The sequence below is a fragment of the Botrytis deweyae genome (assembly GCF_014898535.1).
Source record: "Botrytis deweyae strain B1 chromosome Unknown BDEW_016, whole genome shotgun sequence".
NCBI classification, from domain to species: domain Eukaryota; kingdom Fungi; phylum Ascomycota; class Leotiomycetes; order Helotiales; family Sclerotiniaceae; genus Botrytis; species Botrytis deweyae.
The window spans coordinates 164,111-177,779 of record NW_024066223.1 but is presented as its reverse complement, the minus strand read 5'-3'; the positions used below and the strand labels follow the sequence as shown (position 1 = coordinate 177,779).

Below are 13,669 nucleotides of genomic sequence, written 5' to 3'. Positions count from 1 at the left end.
CCTGTTATTACTGAGTTTCGAGAGTGAGATATGAAATATTTGAACATTCGTTATCGTTTCTATACGTTCTTCTTGTCATAAAAACATTATACGATGACATCTACTTACCTCCGTATGACCTTCGTACCCAAAGTTCAAAAGCTTAGGTAGGAATCCAAAAATCGGAACCTATTTTACTTCGATTTCCTCACGGTTACTACCCATTATTTGATCAAATGCGTTTGCATAAGCTTTTCTTGAAGAGATAAGTTGGGTGGAGTGGGTGGTTTTATATTCCGGTGAAGATGATCTGGTCGATAAGTTGAAGCTCCTCAAGTACATGCCATGTTCTATTAGACAAGTGAATATATGATACACAAGCTTATTGAACTCGTATCTTTCCAAGGGATCAATACCTATATAAAAACTGTCATCTTCTCGTTCAAGACTTCAAGCAAGAGGGAAAAAAAGATGATGCATTTGATGGGAGAAGAGGCGCCGCCTTTGAGATGGTCGGGGACTCTTGATTCCGCCTTCTATGAATATTGTTACGGGGTTTATTGAATGAGTGAAAGCTAGAAGTAGAGCTCGAATCTAAAGCTCGAATGTAAAGACAATAAATCAAATCGTTGTCACTGTCGCCGTCGCCGTCGCGGTGACCGTCGGTTTGCATGAATAAAAAGACTTCGATGATCAAAATTTACACCACCAACCCTTTACATTTTGACCTGCGAGTACCAGGACTTTGAAAATCTAAGTATCCTCAAGAAATTCTTACTAGAATAACAAGATGGCGCAGCAAGATTGAACACAGATGTAATTATGTATTCAAAGTTGCCCAGTACCTAAGATTTATGATCACATGATGAACATTTCCCCTTTCCTTCTCTCCCCTTTCACTCTCCTCTCGCTTCCTCACTTCATACTTTACTCATCTCATTATAATTATAGTATGTTACCTGGGTAGTTGTTATCTATCAGGGCTTCTCCCAACCGGAGAATCTGTAAATTACGCCCAAGACCAAATGATTATATCACTTTCAAACATCAAAGACTTACATTCCCGTCGCTACCATACCAAATGAGTACCCTGTCGGTTTAATATGCTAGTTTCATTCGGCCTATAGTTAATCCATTCCATTCATCTTTCATCTAATAATTGTGCGATCAAATTCTATTCCTTTTTGAATTCGACAACAACAACAATTATATACTCTGATATTATATCATCGAGTTACGACTCAGTCATTTATTTCGTTTTACAGAACCTTTCCTCCGCTGTTTGTCTTCTTCCCCTCCCACATAATTTCTTTCGTTGATACGATACCTTGGTATCGTCTTTTCAGTGAGAAATTGGGAACACTCTGGAAATTTACTCTAAGTCACTTGACTGTGACTAGAAAGTTTATTTCCAAATCCTTTCCTTACCACTAAAACTTCTTGATTGAGGTTTGGAGGCATTGAAAGTTCCAAGACTTACTCAGTGAGTCTGCTGAAACCTTTGGTAGTAAGCGCGATATTTTTTAAAAAAATATAATTATGCCGTCAAACGCATTTGATCAAATAATGGGCAGTGATGGTACTGCCCAACAACAAAACTCAAGTAGAGGTAGAAGAAAAGATGATGCATTTGATCAATATGGAGCTACATCTCTTGAAATTCAATCCTTGAGGGCTAAATTACTTACTTCAAGTAAAAATTTGGAAGAGGCAAAGGAGAATTGGGAACCATTTTTATTAGATTCCCAAAATCATACCAAAGAACAAGAGACTCGAATCGAAGATCATAAATTGGCTACATCAAATGCCGAATCAATCGAAGATAGCGGTAATCAAGCTATTGAATTAATACAAAAAGTTCTAGATGATAGAGAGAAATTGTCGAAAGATATTGATGAGAAGAGTCGGAAACAAATAGCGGCATTTAAGTTGTTATCACCAAAACTTGAGACGAGAGTGGAAAAGATGCTTGCAGATCATGATCATTTTGTGGTTCAAATGACAACCAAAAATGCTTCTCTAATCCAACAAGTGGGTGAATTGAATGGACAAGTTACCGCTTACACATCTGGAGCTCACGTGGGAGAATTGAAATCCTACCTGGAAGGTCAAATGAAAAGTTTAAAGGAAGGAAATCAAGCCGATAGTATTTTGAGCGCAAATCTTCGTACCGAGATTGCTAATTTGCAAGGCAGACTCAATATTGCCACGCAAAAGAAATCTGATGCTGAAGTCAAGGAGAGATTAAGCAACCAAGCTTTGGAAGCTTTAAGAGCAGAGCATGCCACATTGAAACGTCAAAAGGAGGAAGCCGAAGAAAATTCTCAAACCTGGAGTGAAAATTATGACAAGATATTTGATGAAAAGAAACAATTATCCGCTCTCAAGGAATCAAATGATCGCAATCTCAGAGAACTTGGAGATGAACTAAATAGAGTCTTGGAGGAACATAGATCCAAGGTATCAAATCTCGAATCTGATCTCGATCGAGAAAAGGAGAAATCCGAAGGATATTCTCAACGTCTCAGAGACTTTGAAGCCGAACAGGTAAGACGTGAAAGGGATGAGAAGGTTCGTCGAGATGAAGAAAATTCTCGGGTTGAACAAGAAAGACATCGAATGGAGATGGAAATGCGAAGACTTGAGCAAGAATTGAAATCACGTCGAGAAGAAGAAGAAAAAGCTCGGGAAGATGCACGAAATGCTCCCGCTGGGGATGATGTTCGCGATCGGAGAGCAAAGTTTCTTGATGAACTGAAGATTCAAACACTCGAAACTCAAATCGAGAAACTCAAGGTACAATTGGAAACATCTAGTGGTGTCAAAGACAATCTCGAAGCCGAGTTAAGTCGTCAAAAGCAAATCGCTATGACGGTACCCCGTTTGAATCAAGAATTACAGCAACAGAGGGAGATTGCTACCAAAGTCCCGGCGTTGGAGAATGAGGTATCCAGATTGAAGTCAATCTCGGATCGTGTACCAGATTTACATCTTGATATAAAATCATTGCGTGAAGAGATTTCTCGTCTTAATCTTCAAGGGGAAACCAACCAGACCGAGTGGAACGGAGAGGTGACAAAGTATGAGAGAAGTTTGAATGAAGTGCAGAAGCAATTGAGAAAGTCAAGTAATGATCTCAATGAAAAGGATGCAAAAATAAATCAGCTCGAGTTGGATTTGGAAACCTCATTCAATTTGAGGGAGCAATTGGAGCAAGATTTAATTCAAAAGGATGAAATCATACGACAAAAGACTTCCGATAATGAGACACTCATGCTTCGAGTTACTCACTCGGATAATGTTGATGATCTTAAAGCCGCATTTGAGAAAGAAAAGGCAGAATTGCTAGACCTCAAGGCCACTGCTTTGAGAGACAAGTGGGAGATGCGGGTAGTGAAGGAGGATGAGAACCGAAAATTACGAACCAGTTGGCACAAGGATTCTGCGAGATTGGAAAAACTTTTGAAACAAGCTCTTGATCGCAAGGAATCCTACAAAGAACGTGATAATGAGTTGGTGCATATGATTAATTCTCAAGAGAAAAAAGTACAAGAGTTCACCAAATCTAGGCAGGAGGTGGAGGAAAACCTCAGAATCGATCTCTTGGAATCTGGTCAAGAACGAGAGAGACTCCAAGGTATTATTCGTCAGTATGAAGAGTTGCAAGTGGAAAATGAGAGAAGTTATGCTGACAGTCAAGAACAAATTGATCTTTTGAAGAGCAAGGAATCACAACTGAATGACTTGCAGGATTCTTATGATACTCAAAAAGATTTATTGGAACGTACCCAAAACAGAATCAAAGACCTTTTGGAGGGAGCTAGATATGCTAGACTTGAAGGAGAAATTGTCCAAGGCAAAGAAGAGATCAAGAGACTCCAAAGGTTGATTGAAATGAACGACCGAGAAGTGGAGAAATTTAAAGTTACCTTGACAAATCTAAATGCAGCTGCTTTTAAGTATGAGCAAGAGAAGAAGGATGATCAAATTACCCTCACGAGTAAGAAGGAGGAAATTCACAAGCTTTCAACGGAATTATTATTCACGAGACCTCTGGAGGATTATGAAAATTTGGAGCAACGATATCATACTTTGGATCAACGATACCAAGATTTGGAAACACGAAATAAAGGGTTGGAACAACGTTATTCGACCATGAAATCTTTGGAAGAGTATCAAACTTTGGAAAAACGTGCTTCGGCAATGGTACCGATTGATATGTACACCAAATTGGATGAAAGACTAAAGGCAATTTTAGTAAATCCAGAAAGTGATCATGCTGTGGCTACTCGTATTGGACAGGTAACAAAAGGTATGAAGACCGAGGAAGAATTTAATGAGTTACTTGAAGAGAAGAGAAATCTTTCGCAACAAGTAGCATCTATGTATTCTGCATCGGATTATCAAACTTTGGTGGATAGCATTAAGAGTTTAAAAACTCAAAATGCTGAATTGATGACTTTGAATAATTCTTCAAGTCAAAATTCCCCACGTCCAAACTTGACTCCTTTGCCTGGATTGGCTTCTTTTCCAAATCCATACACACCGGTACAAGAACAACGTAATGTACAACCTTGGTCCGGGCAATCATCAATTTCTCAAGGTTATGGATTGACATCTCTTTTTGGTACACCATCACCAACTCAAAGAGAACAAGGATATCATCTTTCACCTCTACAACCTTCTGGTCACATGCAACCATTATCAGCGTCACCACCACCACCGCCGCCGCCGCCACCACATTATGGCCTTGGTTCTTCCTCTTCAAGTGCTCCGACTGTTGGAGGTTCACAACCTTCTAGTCAAGGGTTCGGTCATATTCAGCCTCCGCCATTTAGTCTCGGTTCACCTGCTTCGCGTCAACCTAATGTACAAAATGCGCCCCGGCAACAATCAAATCAGCAGCAACTACAGTCCGCTTTTACCCCGCACCATGCATCACTTCAACAAGTACCCCCACCTCAGCCAGCCGTTTCATTTACGCTACCCTATCGCTTCTTGGTTTCCGGGAGACCTTCAGGTGGTGTTTTGACTGTGAATGTATTACCTACGTTGATTCCGATGATGAATGCACAGATTACAAGATGGTCAAATGTGTCATCTGGTAAAGGATCTACATGGGCTCAACGAACATCAGCTAGTTCGAGTCGCTGTGTGGAAGTGAGATTGAAGAAGGAACCGGTGAGAAAATCCCCACCAAGTTCAGATTTTGGCGATAAATTTGCCTGTCAAAATTGTATTGAAAAGAAGTTACTTTGTGTTTTGATTGGGGATAATGGTCCAGTTATTGCACCTTTACCTCTTGAGGATAGGGTTGCTAATTCTACTCCCCTATTACCTGGATACTATGTAAATTAGATATTTGTTATTGGTGGAAGGAAATTTACTTGATTTACATATCTACTTCTTATTTCGATGAGTGATGTTCATGACGATGTGTGATTCTTCTATTGTGATATATCTTTACCGGTCGACAATTGAATACAAAAGTCGGTGGTGAAATTCCGGTATCCTTGATTCCCTCATTCAGTTACGGAGCTCCTCTGTTCAGGGTAAAGATATGCGATTTCTACATGGTAAAAAGCCTAGAGGGACGCTATCATAAGCTTAGAAAGGCCAATTCGGAATGAATTCTCAATTATCGAGTATCATCTTCGGTTCCCCCTGACCCCGAGACCATTTGACTCACCGGAGACAGTTTTTGGATTTTGGTAAGAACTAATCATCACCAAAAATAGCTTTTGAAAGATTCATGACAAAGATATCATTCATGGGGATCACCATACTTCTATGCAACTCATGTGAGCTCACCCGAGATAGTTTTCACTTCCAATAATTTTCCAAATTTTCCAAATTTCCCAAAAATTTGAAGCTCACCGGGGATGAATTCAGGAATCATTCCACTTCGGAACCAAACAATCTCGTCGGAGATATGTCACAACCTTACAAGATTCATGTAGATATCATCAAAAGTAACCTCATTCAATATTACCTATCAAATCCCAAAGAATTCCTCAAACTCTCAAAGTTTCCAAAATGTCAACCGCAGATTTTTACATGCGTCATTTGAGATTCTCAAGACAACAGACAACATGATCAATTGAAACTTTTGAATTGAGGTTTAGAGATTATCATTCAGTATTCTATGATCTGATCCTCGTATGTATCCTCGTACGTTACAAATGAATGAAGTATGTAAATCATTTTCTACAAGTTACTTTTCCATCTCCGTATGGTGGTACATGAAATTAGGCTGAGCTTGAGCGATCATGTAAACACCCCTCCAGGGAAAATGCACTTGACGATCGATGAAGTTCACTCCCTACATTCATCCTCAAACGCTTTCCCGTTCCATTTCCCATCCAAGGTGATGTCCATTTTCCATTTCTTGATAGTCAGTCATTTCTTCTTCGTAATTATCAATGCTGTCGACTCCACCTGACAATTATTCTCGATACCACTCAATTCATACCCTTTGCTCATTCGATTTCGCAAAGCCTTATATTGTGTCAAGTGCCACGAGTAATTGTTTCATTCATTCATCCTCCTTTACTTTTCCTCGCCTGTTTAGTAAGCTGGAGACTAAGACTTTTAGCTTGGGACTAAGGGCCTTAGCCTGGGACTAAGGGCCTTAGCTTGTAAATTTGTACTGATAGAAATGAGCTAAGGGCCTTAGCTTGTAAATTTGTACTGATGGAAATGAGCTAAGGGCCTTAGCCTAGGACTAAGGGCCTTAGCTTGATAATTTGTACTGACAGAAATGAACTAAGGGCCTTAGCCTGAGACTAAGGGCCTTAGCTTGATAATTTGTACTGATAGAAATGAACTAAGGGCCTTAGCCTGAGACTAAGGGCCTTAGCCTGATAATTTGTGTGGGGAAAACAGACTAAGAGCTTTAGCTCCACGCTAATTCCCTGCCCTCCAGGCTCCAGGCTCCAGTAGAAACCGAGTGTGTATTATCGTAACAATCTGTATCACTTCATAATGAACACGGTTTGTTAATATCAAATATCCAACTTATATAGTAATACTTCTATAGTACTTTGAAGCTCGATAACCATAAACATCTCTATAATCAATCACATCATCAAACCAATCATTTCTCTAAAGACATAGCCCCCTTTGTAATCCAAATTTGAAAGAAATCCGTTCACTGGTTAATTTTCAAAGTGTGAAAGTAAAAAGGTCATGTAAGGAGAAAAATTCCGGAAGCGAGAGATGAAGGATGAATTTCGAATGTTCGGACAATGATGATTGAGGACTTTACGATGGGATTTTCTGCTTAATCAATTAATCATAAACCTCAAGTAAGAGAATGACGAAATATAATCTACGAATGTTCTGCAAATATTTTGTGAGATCTGCGAATTCTCCGCAAGTGTAATATGATGTCGGTTGGTTGTGGTCGATTGATGAGTTGAATTTGAGATTCAAGAGCAAAGGGTACCCAACGAAATCAATCAAAAACAGACCTCCGGTCATTAAATCTCTTGCTCAAATCAATTTTTAGATATTGAAGTACCCGAAAATCGAATTTGAAAAGTTTCCATCGAGTTGTCATTGTGTTGTTGGTGGTTGAGTGATTGCAAAATTAAAGTATATTCTCAAATTCATCTTTTCTCAACACAACAAAGAAGCGACCGTAACATTTTTATTCCAATTACTTCATGGAAGAATGATTATATCTTATGAGAGTTTTCAGGATGAATTTCTTGGTTTTTGAGATTGTGAGTCGTTGAATTGTCTCAATTTGATCTCCTTTTTATCTGTGAACCGTAGATGAATCCCGACCGGAGTTTTTTTAGTCGAATTAATTTTTTGGGTATTGAAGAGTATTTCTACAAAGTTTGAAAGTATTTCTACAATGTGTTGTTTTTTAAATGACTTGAAGGAATTGATATTGGGAATGGTATTTGGTCATAGCAGACTTCTCCTCCAGGGGAGTTCCATCGCATCTTCTCTGAATATCCTCAGATATTTAAGAGAGATAATTGCCAAGTTGGGGTGAACCACTGGGCTTCAACTCTTGGTCTCCAAAATGGTACACGAAAAATACCATTACTCATCGAAAGTACTAACAGAGTCCTGCGTTCTCTACTAGCAGTGAAGTATAGCTACGAGTTTCAGGTGTCCGATCACTTGCTCCTCTCGCTCCTTCGAATTCCTGCTGATATATGTTTAACGACCGAGAGGAATTTCTCTTAATCCTTACTTCTCATGCCCAAGATGAGCTTGATTCAAAGCTTGAGATTTCTACGACGATAAAATTTTATATTGATATTAAGAAATAACTAGGGCTAACACCGGTAGGTGGCAAGTGAACAATACTAGGTACTTAGGTATCGCCAATAAACTATCGTCTCATCGACCAATCAGACACTCTGAGAATGCTTACTGTTTACGGGCAGCAGATTCATAGGTCCAGACATGCAACAAAACTACTGAAGAAGTGATCTAATTGGTTACCCGGTACTCGGAATGAAATGAATTGAATGATAGGAAATGTAATTTTTAAGAAGAAATGAGAAGAGATACTAATCAAAAGATATACGGGATTTTTGTAGTGATCAGCAATAGGAATACGATATTCGTCCGTGTACGAGAACTTTCTCACACCGGACACTCTTATACAATGGAGTCGGATAGGTGTGGTGGATATATCGTGAAAGTACCGAGTGTACTTCGTATGATCGTATCGTGATAAATGTAAAGTTCGTGTGGAAGGTTCCAAGTATTCATATGTATGTGGCGATACGAGCTACTTTGATTTTTCATTGGCTTTCAAGATATATATCCTATTTAAAGATGTCGGTATTTTGACATATCGATAAAACTATTTACCCGTGTTGAATGGAACTACCTACCTGGTAGATACTACATCCATATCCGTGTTACTATAATTTTACATAGTCTGTTGAACCAATATCAGTTCCATCTCCATCTCAATCTCACCGTCATACAACAGGACCCGTTGAAATATATGTTTATTTTCACGTCCCAACATATTGAGCAACCTCCTTGATTTCTTGGAATACTTTGTAACCTTACATCGTATACCAAAGATCAACACACGGCTAACGGCAATTGATAAATCATTTGTACGGAGGTAGATAGATGTCATCGGGATTATCTCGGATCTCGGATCTCCATTCACCTCATTGGTTTAATTTTGCATCCCCTTTTCTTTTTTTACGGATTACCATGGTGGAATAGCCGGTCGGACAAATTGTGATGTAATGGAGAGAAAATCACCGTTGGGTGTCTCGTGGTTGTGGTACATTACATCAATCTTTATCAATCTTCAACCTAGGGAATCATCTTCTTTCTTCATCAAATGATAAAACAATCGACATGAAACGATTCAAACTCTCACATTGAGGTACAAAGATTTCATCCTGGAGAGGAAGCGGTTATTAATTTCTTCTCAATCATCCTCATCACATCATACACCTTTCCTATTCCCGATTAGTCTCATGTCTCGTATTGAGTTTAATCTCTTATCAAAATTAAACTCATCATGGATTAGCCCCAATCGGGCCCCTCCATTATTCCAGTATTTGACCGTGTCATCCTTCCTTCAGTCCAAATAAGCTTCATGTGCTCCACCTTTGATTTTTGAAGTGAAGTGAAGTGAAGTGAAGCTTCCTTGATCTTTCTTTTACTCTTCACCTCTCTTCCTTACTTCTCACTCCTCTCTGCTCTCTTGCTCGTGAGTTTCGCAAGAACGATTGATTTAATTTAATTTTGTTTTGGAAATCCTCACTTCACTCGTTTGAAAGGCTTTCGAATTTCTAGTAATAATCCTTCTCTCTATATTTGCTCTCTCAAAGATTTGGTCCATCCCATCTTTGCTCTCCCATTTGCTCTCGTTTTTGTTCTTGGTGTTTTGGACTTGATTTTCTCTTGTAGAAGATTTGTTTACAGTACTACCTGCTCACCTACCTACCAATTACTTAATTAATTTTTGGAGGAAATCAGAAATCATGTTGTCTACTATGGTATGTTTACAAATCCTCGATCCCTTGCAGTTTGATGGCTTGAATGGCTTCGATGGCTTCAATGACTGAAACACAACGGCTTTCATCGCACTTTGTCGCATTGTGAACCGTTAAACACATGCATAATCTATCATATCGATTGTTGTGCAATTATATTCAATACTAATTTGTTCGCCTTATATTAGATTCCCACAACCGTCCTCGCACTTTGCGCAACAGTTACACTCGCTGTACAAACGATAGAAATCCAAGGTTCCGATTTTGTCAACTCTGTTACCGGTGATCGATTCCAACTTTTGGGTGTCGCATATCAACCAGGTGGATCTTCAGGTTATAATCCTTCGAGCGGTGTTGATCCTTTAAGTGATGGAGCCGTCTGTTTGAGAGATGCCGCTTTGATGCAACAATTGGGTGTTAATGCTATTCGTGTGTATAATGTGGATGGAAATTTGAATCATGATGAGTGTGCCAGTATCTTCAATGAGGTGAGTGATTTGTGGCTTCAGTCTGGACTATAGATAACTAACATCTTTTTAGGTCGGCATTTATATGTTGATTGATGTCAATTCTCCTTTATCCGGCGAGAGTATTGATAGAAGCTCTCCATCGACTACATATGATGTTTCATATTTGAACAGAACCTTCGCAGTTGTTGAGGCCTTTAAAGATTACCCAAATACTTTACTTTTCTTTGCTGGAAATGAAGTTGTTAACGATGATGAGACTGGAGGAAGCGTTCCCCCATACATGAGAGTAAGTTTCCAAAACAGACTCTCCATCCCGCCCCAAATAAACTAACACATATAGGCCGTTACTCGTGATCTTAAGAACTATATCTCAAAGCATGCTTCCCGCTCCATTCCAGTTGGTTACAGTGCTGCAGATGTTCGCGATATTCTCCTCGATACATGGAATTACCTTCAATGCACTACTACCGGAGATGATTCCGATCCATCAAGAGCCGACGTCTTTGCTCTCAACAGTTATTCATGGTGTGGAGATTCTTCATACACGACTTCCGGTTATGATGTTCTTGTTTCGGATTTCAGCAATACTAGTGTTCCCATTTTCTTCTCCGAATATGGTTGTAACGTTCCGGCTCCTCGTATTTTCACAGAAGTTCCAGTTCTTTACGGTCCATTGATGACTCCAGTTCTTTCCGGTGGAATGGTTTATGAATTCTCTCAAGAAACCTCAAACTATGGATTGGTTACTATTAATGATGATGGATCTGCTCAACTCCTTTCCGATTACAACACACTCCAGGATCAATTCAACACCCTTAACATTACTAGCATTCAAGGAGTCAAGGCACAAAACACCACTACAACCGCACCATCCTGTGATTCATCTCTCATCACTAGCACAACCTTTGCCAATAACTGGACTATCCCAGCTGTTCCACCTGGAGCTGAAGATCTTATCAACAATGGTATTAAAAATGCCAATAATGGAAAGATTATTTCGGTTTCAAGTACCAAGGTCACCCAAAAAGTTACTGATGTTGGAGGAAATACCATTTCTGATCTTGCCATCAAACCATTAGCAAATGATGCAAGTAACACACCATCTGGTGAATCTACTGGCTCAAATGCTACATCTAGTTCTACAACTTCATCTTCATCTTCATCAACTGCTACTGGTACTTCATCCGCTGCTAGTTCTACAACTACGAAGAAAAGTTCGGCTAGAAAAATTGAAGGTAGCATGATTGCTTTGGTAGCTGTTCTTGGTGTTGGATTGGTCTTGATCTAAATTCACTTTTTATACATTTTTCTTTTACAACATTTCGATTCTTGCACATATTTTATTTTTATCATTATCGCATGCATGCATACGCATTTTCATTGTACATTTGCTTTTGTACATGATGTGGCTGGATTCCACCGGATACTTTAAGTCATGAGATATGCAATGGGGATGATTTTCTTGGGGAATTTTGTTTAGGGTGGTATGGATTGGTGGATTGATGGATTGATGGTATTCTTCGAAGAATGATACTGGATTTTTGATGGTGAGATTTTGGGAGAGCAATTTTGGAGGGAGATTTTGGGGATTTTGGAGGAAGTTATATTTTGAGGATGATATGGCCTATATATGGGCTTGATGTTTTGGGGTGGTGGTTTTGTGAATCAAGGAAAATTAATGAATAAATGTGATACCTTTCTCAAGTGTATTATCTCTTGTGGTGAAGTTGTGATAGGATGAAATGATGATAATGTGTTGTAGATCAGAAAGTTTGACACGAAGACTGGTAGATTGATATGATTATGTGGTTGGTGGGTAGTAGGTAGAAAGGAGATGGGAGGTGGGAGAAAAAGTAAAGATGAGAGTATAAACAACTCTAAGAGAAAGGTAAGTGATTTCGATAGTATATACTATACGATCTCAAATTTCGTATAAGAAAAATCAAGGGGGTATAAGAAGGTAGAGGGGGAATTTAAAAAGATAGAATTGGGATAAGAAAGGGAATGGGAATAATGTTGGGATTATGGGATTTGAATTATTTCTGTTATTCTTTTTTGGTATTTGAGTGGAGAGATTGGAGAGAGATTGGAGAAAGATTGGAGAGAGATTGGAGAGAGATTGGAGAGAGATTGGATTGTAAAGTATATATATGAGTGTGAGGATGTTTTGTTTTGATATATAATACTGGTTTGGGTTGGCTAAATTGGCTGTGAGTTGGAGGTTGAAGATGGGGATAGGAAGTATAGAGAGGGGGATGAAAAGATGGTGGGATTTTTGAAGGAGGTGAGATGGGGGAAATGAGGGGATTGGGATTAGGAATTTGAGATTATAAGTGAGGGGATTGGGGATTTGAAATTGAGGCTACGAGAAAGAGGTTATGAGAAAGAGGTTACGAGAAAGAGGTTACGAGAAAGAGGTTACGAGAAAGAGGTTACGAGAAAGAGGTTACGAGAAAGAGGTTACGAGAAAGAGGTTACGAGAAAGAGGTTACGAGAAAGAGGTTACGAGAAAGAGGTTATGAGAAAGAGGGAAAGGAAAAATCGCTATAGGGGTTGAGGAGATAATAAAAAGAGGAGGGAATCCTGACACAATTAAATTTGTTTATATAAGGAATATGGGAGGGGTATAAAACGTATGTGATGTCAAGTGATGGCGGAATTACAATTTGTAATATGAAGGTTGTTCATTTGGGAAAGGAAGGAGAGGGATTGGGGTGTTGGAGAGGAAGTTGGATGGGTTGGATGGGTTGGGAGTGGAAAGGTTGGGATTGGAGGGGGGGTGTGAGTAGAAGATTATATTGTTTATGAGAGATGTATATGTAGGGTGATGTGAGAGGAGATGTAATGTGAGAGGAGATGTAATGTGAGAGGGGATGTGAGAGGGGATGAAGAGAAACATTACTTTATCTAAATGGTTTGGGGGGGGGTGGAGTGGAGTAGAGGTAGGAGTATCTGATGAGGAAATCGGGAAATGGGGAATTAGAGGGGGAAGGTGAATGAATACATGAGATTTGGACATTGAGGATGAATAGTGAGAATGGATGGTGAGGATGGATGGTGAGAATGGATAGTGGGGAGGGGGATAGGATGAGGATGTGTGATGATGAGTAGGAGATGTGTATACGAGATGTAGGATATTGATATGAATGATTTTGTGATGTTAACAACATGAGAGAGGGTGGAGGATTGGAGAGGTATGGCTGGGTGATGAGGGGTGATGATCAA

General features: G+C 39.3%; 2 protein-coding genes across 2 annotated transcripts; both read left to right on the top strand.

Moving 5' to 3' along the window:
• Nucleotides 1-1,545: 1,545 nt before the first annotated feature.
• On the top strand, nt 1,546-5,337 carry EAE98_007056 (uncharacterized protein; the record flags this gene model as incomplete). Its single annotated transcript, XM_038954679.1, has 1 exon — nt 1,546-5,337. One exon carries the CDS (start codon nt 1,546-1,548, stop codon nt 5,335-5,337), a length of 3,792 nt encoding a protein of 1,263 aa, XP_038808821.1.
• Nucleotides 5,338-9,599: 4,262 nt separating this feature from the next.
• EAE98_007055 (uncharacterized protein) lies at nt 9,600-12,171 on the top strand. Its single transcript, XM_038954678.1, has 4 exons — nt 9,600-9,977; nt 10,163-10,462; nt 10,515-10,730; nt 10,785-12,171. Exons 1-4 carry the CDS (start codon nt 9,963-9,965, stop codon nt 11,730-11,732), a joined length of 1,479 nt encoding a protein of 492 aa, XP_038808820.1. The 5' UTR covers nt 9,600-9,962; the 3' UTR covers nt 11,733-12,171.
• Nucleotides 12,172-13,669: the final 1,498 nt, after the last annotated feature.

What these genes read in the sequence shown, in the direction of transcription:
- EAE98_007055 (XM_038954678.1), top strand. An exon ending in GTGCCAGTATCTTCAATGAG is followed by an intron (nt 10,463 to 10,514) that starts GTGAGTGATTTG and finishes ACATCTTTTTAG; the next exon opens with GTCGGCATTTATATGTTGAT. An exon ending in GCGTTCCCCCATACATGAGA is followed by an intron (nt 10,731 to 10,784) that starts GTAAGTTTCCAA and finishes TAACACATATAG; the next exon opens with GCCGTTACTCGTGATCTTAA.